Genomic DNA, 13,174 nt, shown 5'->3' on the forward strand with positions numbered 1-13,174 from the left:
GTTGGGAGAAAACCATCCCAGGGGATCTTAATACTTCTCGGACGGGCGCAGGGGTGGGGGCAGGGAGGCGGCAGAGGGGCCGGAGCAGCTCGGCTTCCGCGGACGCTCAGAGGCTCAGGGCCTGCGCCCGGCCCTGCCCCCACGAGGGGAGGGGAGCCCGGCCCCACCCGGCCCGGACGTCAGCTCTTCTGCTACAGAGGCATCAGCGCGCCACCGGGGCCCCGGGAGTGGGGCAGCGCCGTCTGGGGAATTAAACGGGGACACAAGTTTGGAAAGAAGTTTTAGTGAGGCGCTGGGAGCTGCGGCCCGGTCCTTGGCTCTAGTGAGGAGACACGCCATCCTGCGGGGACCTTGGCGCCGTCAGGGTGCTGTTCGGTCCAGCGAAGAGGCAGCTCAGCTTGGGCTTCAGGTCGTTCCACACCTTGCTCATCTGCAGGAGGAGGGAGCAAGACAGGGTGAGAGGCCGGCGCCAGGCCCTCGCCCTAACGCACGCCAACGAGGGGCCTCAGGACAGCCATCCTAGGGCAGGAGGGGACAGGCCGCCACGGCCACCACCAGGCCCGTGTGTCGCAACCCCCTAAGCTGCCCTTCCCTGCATCGCGGCCCCTTCCTCCACGGACGAGGCCCAGTAAGGAGTGCTCCCCAAACCAGAGGTGACGGCCGGCCAGCCCCTCCGCCCCTGTGCTCAGCACCCAAGGGGCACTGCTCGACGCGGCATTTTAAGAAACCTTGCTGGGTCACTTCCAGCACACTCTAACAGCTCGACAAGGGCCGGCCTTCCGGCTCAGCAGGGCACACCCCAACACAACGGCCACCAAATAAACACAAAACGAACGGCACACGGAGGAGAGGAGTAAGACAAGCCGCCGGCGCTCACCAAGCACGCCGGGTCCGGGCTGAGGAACGGCCGCCACAGCCCGCGCAGCAGGGAAGCTGACAGTGGCTCATGTGACAGCAGGAAAGCAGGGTGTCTCCCTGGGAACGTGCAGATGAAGCGAGTATAGTCTAGGCACTGTGACACTGGGGACTAGCCGGTCAACTACAACAGAGAAAGCTAGGATCGGGGTCACAAGGCCTGACCCAGGTGGAACACAGGCTCACCCAGAGTCCCCTAGGGATCTCTCATCCCAGACTCACCCAGCGTCCCCTAGGGACCTCTCATCCCAGACTTACCCAGCGTCCCCTAGGGACCTCTCATCCCAGGCTCAACCGGTGTCCCCTAGGGACCTCTCATCCCAGGCTCAATCGGTGTCCCCTAGGGACCTCTCATCCCAGGCTCACCCGGCGTCCCCTAGGGACCTCTCATCCCAGGCTCAACCGGTGTCCCCTAGGGACCTCTCATCCCAGGCTCAACCGGTGTCCCCTAGGGACCTCTCATCCCAGGCTCACCCAGCGCCTCCTAGGGACCTCTCATTCCAGGCTCACCCAGCGTCCCCTAGGGACCTCTCATCTCAGAGTCACCCGGTGTCCCTGCTAAAAGCACAGATTCCGAGTCCTGGCCCCCAGGGATCCTGAGTTTGTGGGTCTGAGGTGGGACCTGTGTCCCATATCCACATGCTGAGCAAACACTCCAGATGGTTCTGGCACAACTGTTTCTAGACCACGGTCTGGCCTGGCCAGTGACCTGGTCAGTCACAATGGCCCCAGACTGGACTGAGAGTCTCCAGCCTCTGTCCCATCCTCTAAGCCGCTGCCAATGTCCTCTCTGAACTATGGATCCGAGTCAATCCTACGCACTACTCACAAGAAGTCCCTCCACGCAGAACTGCCAGCACCCTGGACTGTACCCCCCACCCCTGGGCTCTGCACAGGCCTCCATCAGGGCGTGAGAAGCCCTCCCTCTGACTGGCCGACCGGCCAGGATCTGGTAGTCCCTGGTGACAGGGACGTCTGTAGTCCTGCTGTGTACCCTCACAACCACAGAGCCGGGCACGGAGCGGCTACCTGTGGTCCCTTACCCACCGATCTCCCAGGCCAGTCTTGGAAGGTGGGGAGATTTTATTTATGCCATTTTTCTGACCGGGAAACTGGGCCACAGAGGTTAAATGACCCAACCAAGGCCGGAAGAGCTCATAACAGTCACAGAGCTGGGATGGAGAAGTTCTGAGCCTGCGCCCCACTTGGTGTATCAAGGAGCTGGAGGCGGCCACCGGCAGATGCACCCCAGGGCTAACGAGGCAGCGAAAGAACCCGGGACAGACAGTATCAGAAAACGGGAGGGTGCAGGAGCGACACAGAGCCAGCAAACGCGGAACTGGACAAGGATCGCTTCTCAAGTGCTTCTTCAGCCCCCGCCAGACCCCCGGCATTCTAGGCTGTTGTGAGATGGGCACACGTGTCCCTGTTTGAGAAGGGTGAGCAAAGAGCCACACACATAAGCTGGAGTTATACGGCTCAGGCAACTCTGGCCAGGCAAGGGCTGCCGCAGCTTGCAGTCTCGGGGCAACCACAGCGTTTCTCCTCAAAGGCTCGGGAGCCACCATCTGGAGGAAGCTGACCAGGGGTTTCCAGGAAAATATCCTGTCTCCGGTACTCCCGAACTCCTCACACGGGTTCCCTGCTGTCTGCTCCACGCCTGTCAGTTCCTAGGGATCCTACGTGCTTTACCTCCGCCTTCTGCAATTCCTCCAGAACAGGAGAAACTCTTCCTTTAGTCTCGCTCTGCTCCTCCCACCACACACAGCCCGCCCTCCCCCCCCCCGCCAGAATCACGAGGACAACATGCGACTAGGAGATTCGGACAAGAGCAAAGTGTCAAGGTCCCGCGCTTGCCCCAACCCCACCAACTCTCCCACGCAATTCTTCAAGGTCGGCGGCAAAGGGTGCCAGATTCGCAGGAGGGGCGGCTGCAGAAAGAAAGGTGCTGGCCGAGACAGGGTCTGCGCAGGCGAGACCCACCTCCTTGTGCCCCTGGATCTGCGAGTTGACGAAGGCCCCGAGGATGTGGGAGGTGAGGGGCAGGTAGACATGGACCAGCTGCGTCTCCTGGTGCAGGCAGTACAGCGAGAAGTAGTTCCGAAGCTCCATCGTCTGAATCGCGTTCTCCTGCTGCAGAGAAAGCGCCTCCCCTCGCACCTGGCCCAGCGGACGGCGGGGCAGTGGGGGCGGGGGGGCATCCCGGCCGACACACTGCCGTCCTCCTGAGCCCAGGCCCGGAGCCCCGCCTCTGTGTAACTCCCAAGGCAAAGGCCAAGCCACACATCACAACCGGGTCCAGAAGGTGCCGAGGGAAGAGAGAGGACCACGCATCACTCTGGGCACCTGGGGGCGGCTTCCCCACCCCTGCGACACCCCCACACGCCTGTGACACCAGCACACGGGCATCGACATCCCAGAATCTCATCAAGCCAACCAAGGACTCTCCGGAAGCACGGCTCCAGGGCCCAGCCCAGCCAGGTGTGGAAGGCTCCCCAGGAGGTCGGCCCCCGCCCGCACACCAGCACTACCTCCAGGATGCGCGACTCCAGCTGCTGCACGGACTCAGGCTCGCGGGTCTGCCCGGCGGTGCCCGACGCCGGCCTCTTCATCAGGCTGTAGGAGTGCAGGGCCCGCTGGGGCTTGTGCAGCAGGCCCTTCTCGTGCCGCGCACACAGGTCCTGGCGGGGGGGAGGCGTCAGCCAGAAGGGACCCAGAGCCCACAAGGATGCTAGAGCCCCCTCCCGCCTGGCAGGAGTAAGCACGAAAGGGGAGAGCCGGGAGGAGGCTGGGAGACAGATAGCACAGGGGCTCCCAGCACACGGCCTCAAGGCAGCACTGTCCCCGTCCGCGTCAGCAGCCTTCTCCAAGCATGGCTTTCCCCTTCAGAACTGGGTCACACGTGCCCCACGTGCCCCACGTGCCCCACGCGCCCCACGCTCAGAAAGCGTTCACGGAACAGCAGTTCAGGGGTGCCGGCCCAGGGGCAACCCAGGAGGGGGTCGCAGTGCCAATCAGCACCACAAGAAAACCCACGTCAACAGGCCCTGCTTGGAGGGAACCGTGCAGTCTGGGCGCTGGGCCAGGCCTGGACCACAGCGTCCAGACAGCCAGTGTCCCCCAGCAGCAAGAAGACCAGGCGGCCTCCAAAAGGAAGATGCACGGGCATTTCCCTGGGGCCCTAAAAGAACCCCCGTCAGGAATCTAGTGGGAAATACTAGCCGCAGGACCACAGGGCTGGGACTTTCAAGGCCACTGGGCTACCATCCCACTCAACAGAGAAATCCCTTCTGGAACATTCCCCAAGTCACCAGGCCAGCTCTCTCCTTGAGCTCAGCACAAAGGATTGTCTGGTTTCACAGGCCATCCATTCGGTCACTGATACTCCAAAGAGGCCATCTCTTTCTCTGCCAGGCCAGCCCCTCACATAGTTATAGAGAGCTGACACACACACACACACACACCCCCCATTCTCAGATCGGGGGAAGCCCGAGGCCTGTCTGCACTCCTGCTGGGACCACAGCCCAGAGACTCCGCAGAGCCCATCGAGGAGAAATAACATCAGAGAGTCAGCATAAGGCCCATCTTCCCTCTGCAACTCTGGCTTCTCCACGTTTTTTCCATCCCCCAGAGTTACACCCTGAAAGATCACAGGATCCTTCTCAGAAGCTCTGTCCCCGCCCAGGGAGCAGCCCAGACTCACTTTATAGGACTGCAGCAGATCCAGGAAGAGGTTCAACTTCTCCACCACATCATTCTCTTCCTGTTTGCCCTGGAAAACGAGGGGGGTTAGCACGCCGAGCAGCACCCCGAGACCCAGCCGGGGAGCGCAGGCCCATGCACAGGCCTGGGCGGGCTCTGCCCCTGGAACCACCAGCCAGCTCCACGGAAGAGCCCCTTCCCCACGACAGCCCCCCAAACACGAGGCACAGCACCTGCACCCAGCAGCCCGACGAGGATCAGGCCTCGGGTCCCAAGGCCGCCTGCCCAGGCGTGCTCGCCGTTCAGCACCCCGTGTCCTCCCGGGGTCCCAAAGCCAACAGCCTCCCCGACATACACCGGGAGCGCCAGGGGCCTCAAACACCCTCTCCGCGGCTCCGCCAGCACCCCAGAAACCTCAAGCTTCTATTCGAAGCTGTGAGCGGTGTTGAAAAGGAAACAAACAGGAGGGATGTGGCTGGGAAGGAAGGGGGAGCTTAACAAAAGAGGAAAGGAGCACAGGCGGGGAGGGGCGAGCGGACAGAGTCCGCAGCTGCAGGACCACACCTGGGAGAGCAAGGTAAGATAAGAGAACAAAGACCCCTCTGTGCCCAGGCCGATGCGGAAGAGGAGAAAGGGCACAGAGCACAGGTGCAGGGTGGGCCAGATGCACACTCTCTGCTGGATCCTGCACAGAGGTGACAATGACGGAGACAAGCCCACAGCTGCGTGGTGCCACAGCTCCTCTCCCAAACCACAGAGGCCACAGTGGCACGGAGGGCGGCCCTGTTAGCAGAATGGGGTGTCCTGGTGACAACAGAGGGGGTGAAGTCACCACCGCATCCTAGGGACACAAATATGATCCAGACTGCCCCAGGCCCGCCACGTGTGCTCCCAGCAGCAGGAGCATGGGGAAGGACGCGCAGACAAGCCATCGTGCACACGGCCCGACCAGCACCGATGCTCAGAGCCACTCCCGGGCAGGAAGAGTCCACGCCAAAACCCTGGGCTCAGGCGGCCTCGGGGAGCCAGCGAGCATCCACTCAGCAGACGGCGAGTGCCCGAGGGAAGGCCACAGGAAGAAGCTGGTGGTCTCTCCACTTCCTGCTCCAGGAACCGGCAGGCACAGGCCTGCGCGGCCCCCACCCCTCCCTCAGTCACCACAACGACACACTCAGCTCTGAGGTGGTTTCCTGGGAACATCCCTGCTAAGGCTGCGGTCACGGCTGTGGGCCCTGAAGGGCTCTGGCACAGCTCATGTCCCTCAGCCACCAACATTCACCGAGCGCCTCTTCCAGTGTTCACCAAGCACTTCACCCAGGTGTCTGCCAACCACCTCTCCCAGGCGTCTGCCAGGCACCTCTCCCAAGTGTTTGCTGAGCACCTCTCCTAGGTGTTCACCAAGCACTTCACCCAGTGTTTGCTGAGCACCTCTCCTAGGCGTTTGCCAAGCACCTCTCCCAAGGGTTTGCTGAGCACCTCTCCAAGGTGTTTACTGAGCAACTCTCCCAGGTTCAATACCAGCTCTTTGGGCAAACCAAGCCCCTTCTATGACCTCTAGATCTCCAGCTGTGGCAGAGTGAAAAGGTCATCCCATAAACTGCACATCAGACTTGGTGCAGGAAGGGTACAGGCAGAAGCAATGAAGAGAAGGATGCGTTGGATGGGGATACAAGCATGAGGCTGGGAGCAGGGGGCTCCCACCCAGGCTCTGGCACCAGCTCAGATCAGAACCCTGGGACTCTCAGGCCCGCTGAGCTCAGAGGTTCCAGGCCACTCAATTTCACACTCGCGGCCGAGATTCTGGCCAGTAAGTTTACAGGAAAATAACAGGCATGTTGCAGGTTTTTAAAACTCAGAGAGGAAAAGGCCAAATGGCGACAGGCGCCCTGATCCCTCCTTACTAGGCAGAGGGCGTGGGAGGATGGAGGGTCCTCCTCTGGCCTAGTAGCAGGGGCGACTCAGGTCCTTCCTGCTCGTGTCATCTGCCACCAAGTCCTGTTTCTGGTCTGATGCCACACACCGCCCTGAACCACCAACACGTGTGCCTTTACCAACGCACACATCCTGCCACCACAGCATCAACAGCCTACTTCGAGTCTCACTTGTCTTGCTGGGACAGAGTTATCTCGGTCTCCTACAGGTCTGGGGAGAATAAAACCAGGATTCATAAAAACGGCCCTCAGACGTCTTCACCTGCGCAGCGAGAGTGAAACGAACTCGCCGTGCTGGACAGAAGTCCTCACAAGTCGTCTGTCTGATCCAGCTTCATGTCAAAACTGTATTAATTTCACCCCAACGTGAAAACCACTAAGGACAGTGAGGAATATTTGGGAAACGGCCCCTCTCAGACATTAAATTTCAAAGCAGCATTCATGAGATATCAGAAGATCTCGGCGTAGGGAGGAACTTCAGCCACAAACAGACCCGTCAGCAGCCTGCCCGCTCTCCCTCTCTCTCCAAGGCGGACGCAAAGCATCCAAATCGGAATCAGAACAGACTGGGAATCTCCCGTCCTGCGCTCTGCACACCCCGGGGCTTCCTGCCCCCCCAGGAGGCTACCTGTTGGAGAGGGGGCTCCGTGGGCCAAGGGCCGAGGTCCCCGTGACCAGAGTAGCTTCACTTTTATGTTTCACGGACTGAGCTCTGAGTAAACGTTCAGCGGGCTAAGAAGAGGTTTTGAATGATCTGCCCACCCGCCTTGTGCTTCGTCGACAGGGAAGGGGCCCAGGGACCAAAGGAGCCTGAGCAAGGTCCTAGCACAGGGCCCTGGCTGAGCGCAGAGCAGGCTGCCGAGCTCGCCCCCTCTCTGTCCGGCCAAACCTCCCACGCTACGTGCTTGGTCCTCCTGCCGTGGAAACGTGGGCACCTCTCAGTCCTGGGAGGGATGGGGCCCAGCGCCAGCCCGGGGACGCCCACGCCGCCCAACGCTCAGTTTCTAAAGGGAACGCAGGCCGGGACCACAGAGGAAGAAACCCCAGGACTTTCCGCAGCAGCAATGAGATCACAGGCCCTCCAGCACTGAGAGGCGTCCCGGCACCTGAGCGCCCGCCTCAAGCCTGGAACCACCCCCCCCCACCCCAATTCGACAGTCGCAGATCCGACTTACTGCCAAGGAGCTTCAAGTCTGAGACAGGTGCAAGGCTTTCACAACTGCATCGTTTTAACTTATTTAAAACCATCCACTGGCAGCCTGAAGACCACTTCCCCAGGAACTGGGCGGCAAACCCTTGCCCTCAGAATTATGTAACAGTGTCCTAGCGTGAGAGCCCCCAGTGGACGCCTCCCCCGTCAGACGGGAAACACCGTATCTTCAAATCAATCCCCAACGACGAGCAGAGTCTGTGCGGAGCTCTAGAAAGAGCAGCTGCTCGTATAGCAGAAGCACCTCCCGGGGTCAACAGGGTACCTGGTGTGACAGGAGGGGGTCTCCCGGGGTACTGGGAGCTTAGTCATTGTTCTGACGAGTTATCAAGTGGCCAAATACTGGGACAGCAAAACGGGAACTACCTGGGCCACCAGAAATATCCTGGGAAGTCCAAGATTGCATCTTCAATGGCGGATTCTATCTTCTAATCTCAGCACAGTCAACTCTCAAGAGACCAGAACCCAATCTGCTTTTGTCATCAGCAACCCTCTTAAGAGCATGAGTGGCACACAGGGAGCCAGCCGGAACGGATGGGGGCGTGCAGTTCCGACCCGAGAACAGCTGTCTGCTCGCTCCAGACTCAGCACTTTGAAGTCCACCTTCCCGGGGGCCAGACTCGGGGAAGGGCCACTCACCTGCTGAGCGGCCTTGTCGGCGAGCAGCGCGAATTCAACGGACAGGCCCTTCAGCGCCTGCTTGAGGAAGCTCCATGCGCTACTGTTGAGGGTGGCCCAGGAGGGCAGCGGGGTCGTGTCAGACCCTAGAGCACTGAGGGAAAAGGAGACACTCGAGGCCTCGAAGCTGCAGGGCAGTCCCGCCCAGCCCCGCCCTCTGCCTGCACGCCACGTCATCCCAGGGCCACCTGCACACGTCTCCCCAGCGAGACCCTCGCCACTCAGAGTGGTCCATGGGGAAGCTGGGAGGCTGACAGAAAGGCAGGGTCCGTGCCCCCCCACCCCCCCAGACCTGCTCAACCAACTCTTCAACAAGACCCCTGGCGACATGTGTGCAGGGGCAGGTCTGGGGGGGCGGTTCCAGAGGCGGCTGAGGGGCAGAGCCCTGGCCCAAGGAAGGTCCTGCACCCGGGCTGGAGGAGGCATCCGCAGCCCACGGCGCCCTTTACGAAGTCAGACGCACCTTCTTTAAAGTCTAATCTCAACAACGGGCAAAATACCCTGAGGAACTGGCGAGCACTCACGTGTTTGGGAATTCACATTTCTCTGCCTAAATTCTCCACCTTTTTTCTTCGAAATATGCTCTCCCACTTCCCCCACCCTCTCCTTCCCCTTTTGGAGTGAACCGGGTCGGAAGGAGGGTTATCAAGGTAAATGCACCTCCTCCTCCAAGTCTGCCACCGAAATCTACAAAACCCCCGGCACCCACCCCCGGCAGAGCCTGACAGGGTCACCTGCCTCAGCTCCTTCCCGAATATGAGCAGGTCAGCAGCGTTGTCGATGGCCCGCGACGCGATGCGCTCAGCCCGGTCACGCAGCTTGTAAAAGCTGTTGTAGATGTTGCGGATGAGCTCCCGGCTGATGGCGAACTGCGTCTGGATGTCGGCCGGGAGGAAGTCCTGGCAGGGCAAGCAGAGAGGGGCCGTGGACTACCAGACAGGAGACGCCTTTCAGAAGGGGTGGCCGACAGGAGATGAAGCAACTCCATCCGACGCAGCCGCCCAGTGAGCCCGGACTCCCAAGCCCGGGTCACGCAGAGGCCAGCTGTGGCCCACTCCTCTTCCCCAGCGCCTGCAGGGGACCGCCCTCCCCGTCTAATCACAGTACACCACCAGCGCTAAGGCTCCCGGGAGGTTCTGTCTCTAATGTCCACTGAAATTGGATCAAACTGGAGGTCGTGTCAAGAAACACTCAAACGATAATCTTCAAGCCCAAAATGATGAATGTAAAGTGCTGATTCTCCACGTGAGGAGAAGGCCTCCCGTACTCCTTGTTCCCAAGAACAGCTTTCTATCAGCTCTAACATTAACTACCTATTAATATTAGAAAACAGAGGGGCTGGCCCCGTGGCCGAGTGGTTAAGTTCGCGCGCTCCGCTGCAGGCGGCCCAGTGTTTCGTTGGTTCTGATCCTGGGTGCGGACATGGCACTGCTCATCAAACCACACTGAGGCAGCGTCCCACATGCCACAACTAGAAGGACCCACAACGAAGAATATACAACTGTGTACCGGGGGGCTTTGGGGAGAAAAAGGAAAAAAAATAAAAAAATCTTTAAAAAAAATTAGAAAGCAGAAAGCTTAGGGAATAAAATGAAGCTAAAAGAGTCTGCATTTTTGTAGAGAAGCAGTTAAAGAAAGAAAAAAAAACTACGAAATAGCTACCTTCCTCTTTCTTAGAAAAAGAGCAGATTAACTAAATTCTAAAACAAACCAGTGCAGGGCCAGCCCCGGTGGCCTAGTAGCAAGTTAGGCGTGGTCTGCTTCAAGGGCCCACATACTCAAAAACAGAGGAAGAATGACACAGGTGTCAGCTCAGGGCAAATCTTCCTCAGCGGGGGAAAAAAAAAACAAACCAATGCAACAATCAATCCTGTGAAATCTGAAAAGCTGGGGACCGAGCGTATGTCCACCTGCATCGCACACACCTCGGGACACGGTGCAAGAGCCTGGCGGGCCCTGGGTCAGACAGTGCCCAGTCCATCCGGGCTCTGCTTCTTAGAAGGATGGGACCTCGGCAAACGGCAGCCTCTCCGAGCCTGTTTCCTCCCCTGTGACAAGGGTGTGACACCCACTATGTTTCAGAGCAGCTGAAGGGAGGGTTGAATGAGAAAAACAGGCCATGCATCTCAGCATGATCGCTGGCACACGGTGGAGGCAAATAAGCATTAGCACTTGTTAAAACTGCCATCGCTCCGGCTCAGAGAAGTCACCACCAAAGTGAGGAAAATACCTTGGCACGAGTAGCCAGCTTGCAATTCATGAACTCATCTCCCACCAGCTGTGCCGACTCCTTTAACTTGTTCTGCACGTCCTGCAAGAGGAAACAGACACAAGCTCACCCTCGACGGCCGCCCAGGAGGCGGTGAGCCCAGGGAAGTCGCTAAAAGGCGGTCCTTCCCCAAGAGAAACATTTGCACTGTTGCCCTTATGTAAGTATTCCCAAACCTCTTCACTGTCTCCTCTGTGGTTTTTTTTCCATCGACCTTCAACCTTAGGTGGTCCTCCAAGGACAGGGGAGCCTGACTTGGTAAGAGGACTGCAAAGCCAGCAGCTCTGGAGCAGAGGTCTCCCTCCAGAAAACACTCACTCCGCCCACAGACCAGTCACTAGATCCCCAGAGCCGGAAGCTGAGGTCTCCTCCTTCCTGTGAATCGACTCAAGGACCGGGCCCCCAGAACCCCGGGAGAGCTGACGGGCGACCGTCAGGGCCCAAGCCCTGGCACCGAAGCCTGCCTTCCAAAAACAGGCCCCCAGCAAAGCCATGCCATACGATAAGGCGCACCAAGGCCAGGGGACACACGGGCAGAGATGCTCACGTGCAGCCGTGTGTGGACGGGTGGAGGAATTCTAAAATGCAGCCATGCTTTAATAATCATCTGTCCCAGTTTTCTCATTTTACCAAAAGAGAAAATGGAGTCAGGAGTTTCCGGGGACACCCCATCTGTGTAAAGGCAGAGGTCAGCAGAGCTAACACCCCCAGAGCAGGGGCAGCGTGGGCTCTGTGCCCGACCACACCCTCCTGCCTCCCCTTGCTGTGTCCTGAGCCGCGTGTAGCTCCCTTGTCCCACCACATTCCTCTTCTGGCACTAAAGACCCCTGTTCTAAAGGAACCTGTCCACCCCGGGGGTTCAAAAGACCCCTGCTCCCAGCTCAAGGGCAGAAGGTCATAGCAAGCATTCACTGAAGTCTGGCATGGCTCCGCCACGAGGGACAGTGACAATGGGTACCCTGGGGCATCACGGAGAGAAAACCCCCAGCCTTCCCTGGGGGTCAGAGGCCCCTTCTGCCACTAGGAAGCGAGACACGGAGGCAGCTGGCACTGTCCCCGCCTCGGCTGCTCGAGTCCCGCATCTTTCCGCAGCAGCAATGAGGGCAGGTGCTCAGCCCCCCAGTCCCTGCTCAAGAAGGGCTCCCTCCAACAGCAGAGATGGGGACACACGCCCTCCACCAGCAAGCGTCCTCGTTGGAGCCCGCCCTCCCTGCCACCGTGAGAAGGCCCCTCGGGCAAACCTCTCCTCCCACGGGAAGGAAGAGTGGAGGCCGGGGGCCAGGCGGCCTGCCAGGCAGTCTTCCTCCTCGGCCGGCGACAAGGGCTCTGCCTCGGCGTCCTGACCCATCGAGGCTGCGCAGCAGCAGGGCGGAGAGGAAACTGCCGCTCTGCTTTCTAGCTGGGGTCGCTGGACGCGCAGAGATGACTTCCAGAACGCAGCCTCCCCTATGCGGCTGGGGCGGAGGCTCGGCTCCTCCTCTGGTCCTTAGTCCACATGGCCGTTATTTTAAGTAAACACTTATGTGCATCTGGAGTCTCCAGCACGGCCGTAAACCCTCAAACCATACAGCCTCCTGTGTACCAGGCTCAAGTCCCCCAGAGACCGCCCCGAGAGCCCAGCACCTCCACGTGGACGCCCCGAATCCTGCAAAGTCAAAGCCAGGGACGCCTCTAAAGTTACACTCAACCCGCTATGCGGGAAGGAAATAAATCCTGTCTACGGCGGTCAGGTGTGCAGCAGAGTCCGTCAGGGCGCCCAGTCGGGGGAAATGAGGCCAGGGGAGAGCAAGAGCACAAAAGCAACCTTAAGAATGAATCAAGAGCGCAGGAACAGCAGGACCCGCCATGCGAACCGCGTGCGCGCAGCCCCAAATGTACTCACAGGACCGCTGAAGGACAGGAACAACTTGAGGACCACGTCCTCGGAGAAGGGGGGGTGCCGGGCCACTAGGTTGATGAAGCGCTTCAGTGCCCGCCTCCGGGCCTCGATGAACTCCCTGTCAGCTGAAGACAGGACACGGTGTCACCAAGCAGGGCCCGGGCATGACCCTCTCCCGGGGTGACCGCACTCTCTGGCTCAGCTCACACCCAGGGTCGTCAGAGCGTCTCAGGAGAGGAGCCCGGAGCGTGCCACACAGCCAGCGAGGGGCCTGGACAGGGAGTCACAGAGCCCCCGCCCCCCGCCCTGCCCCCCACAAACACTCAGGCGCAGAAAAACCACAGGTCCCCTTCATCTCAATCAGTGGTATCAGACCTCCCCCCTTCGATCATCTAAATTAAAGACGTCTCCTATAATCCCTTCTGGAACTTCTCTCTATGAACAAGTGGGTTTTACTACACTCGTGCATTAATTCAACCCCGTTTCCCTGTGGACATCACTTGTAACTCTGTAATGGATCCAGTCATTAATTGCTTTCATTCAGGTTACACCTTTTCTCTTCAGGGGGAAAAAAAGTAAAAGTGGAAATT

General features: G+C 59.4%; 1 protein-coding gene across 11 annotated transcripts in view; it reads right to left on the reverse strand.

Moving 5' to 3' along the window:
• Positions 1-267: 267 nt before the first annotated feature.
• Positions 268-13,174, reverse strand: part of SNX8 (sorting nexin 8) — a 67,248-nt gene continuing 54,341 nt past the window's right edge. For 7 of the 11 annotated variants that reach the window (XM_070484087.1, XM_070484086.1, XM_070484089.1 and 4 more), the window contains 8 exons: positions 12,588-12,709; positions 10,667-10,747; positions 9,175-9,335; positions 8,398-8,530; positions 4,619-4,687; positions 3,447-3,596; positions 2,899-3,048; positions 268-430 (listed from right to left, as the gene is read on the reverse strand). In XM_070484087.1, coding sequence (XP_070340188.1) covers positions 320-430; positions 2,899-3,048; positions 3,447-3,596; positions 4,619-4,687; positions 8,398-8,530; positions 9,175-9,335; positions 10,667-10,747; positions 12,588-12,709 — 977 coding nt within the window. In that variant the 3' untranslated portion in view covers positions 268-319. The remainder of the gene's footprint in view (positions 431-2,898; positions 3,049-3,446; positions 3,597-4,618; positions 4,688-8,397; positions 8,531-9,174; positions 9,336-10,666; positions 10,748-12,587; positions 12,710-13,174) is intronic. The other 4 variants (XM_070484083.1, XM_070484085.1, XM_070484082.1 and 1 more) reach the window with 1 other exon arrangement.

The sequence above is a fragment of the Equus asinus genome, chromosome 14, assembly GCF_041296235.1.
Source record: "Equus asinus isolate D_3611 breed Donkey chromosome 14, EquAss-T2T_v2, whole genome shotgun sequence".
In the NCBI taxonomy this organism is placed as follows: Eukaryota; Metazoa; Chordata; class Mammalia; order Perissodactyla; family Equidae; genus Equus; species Equus asinus.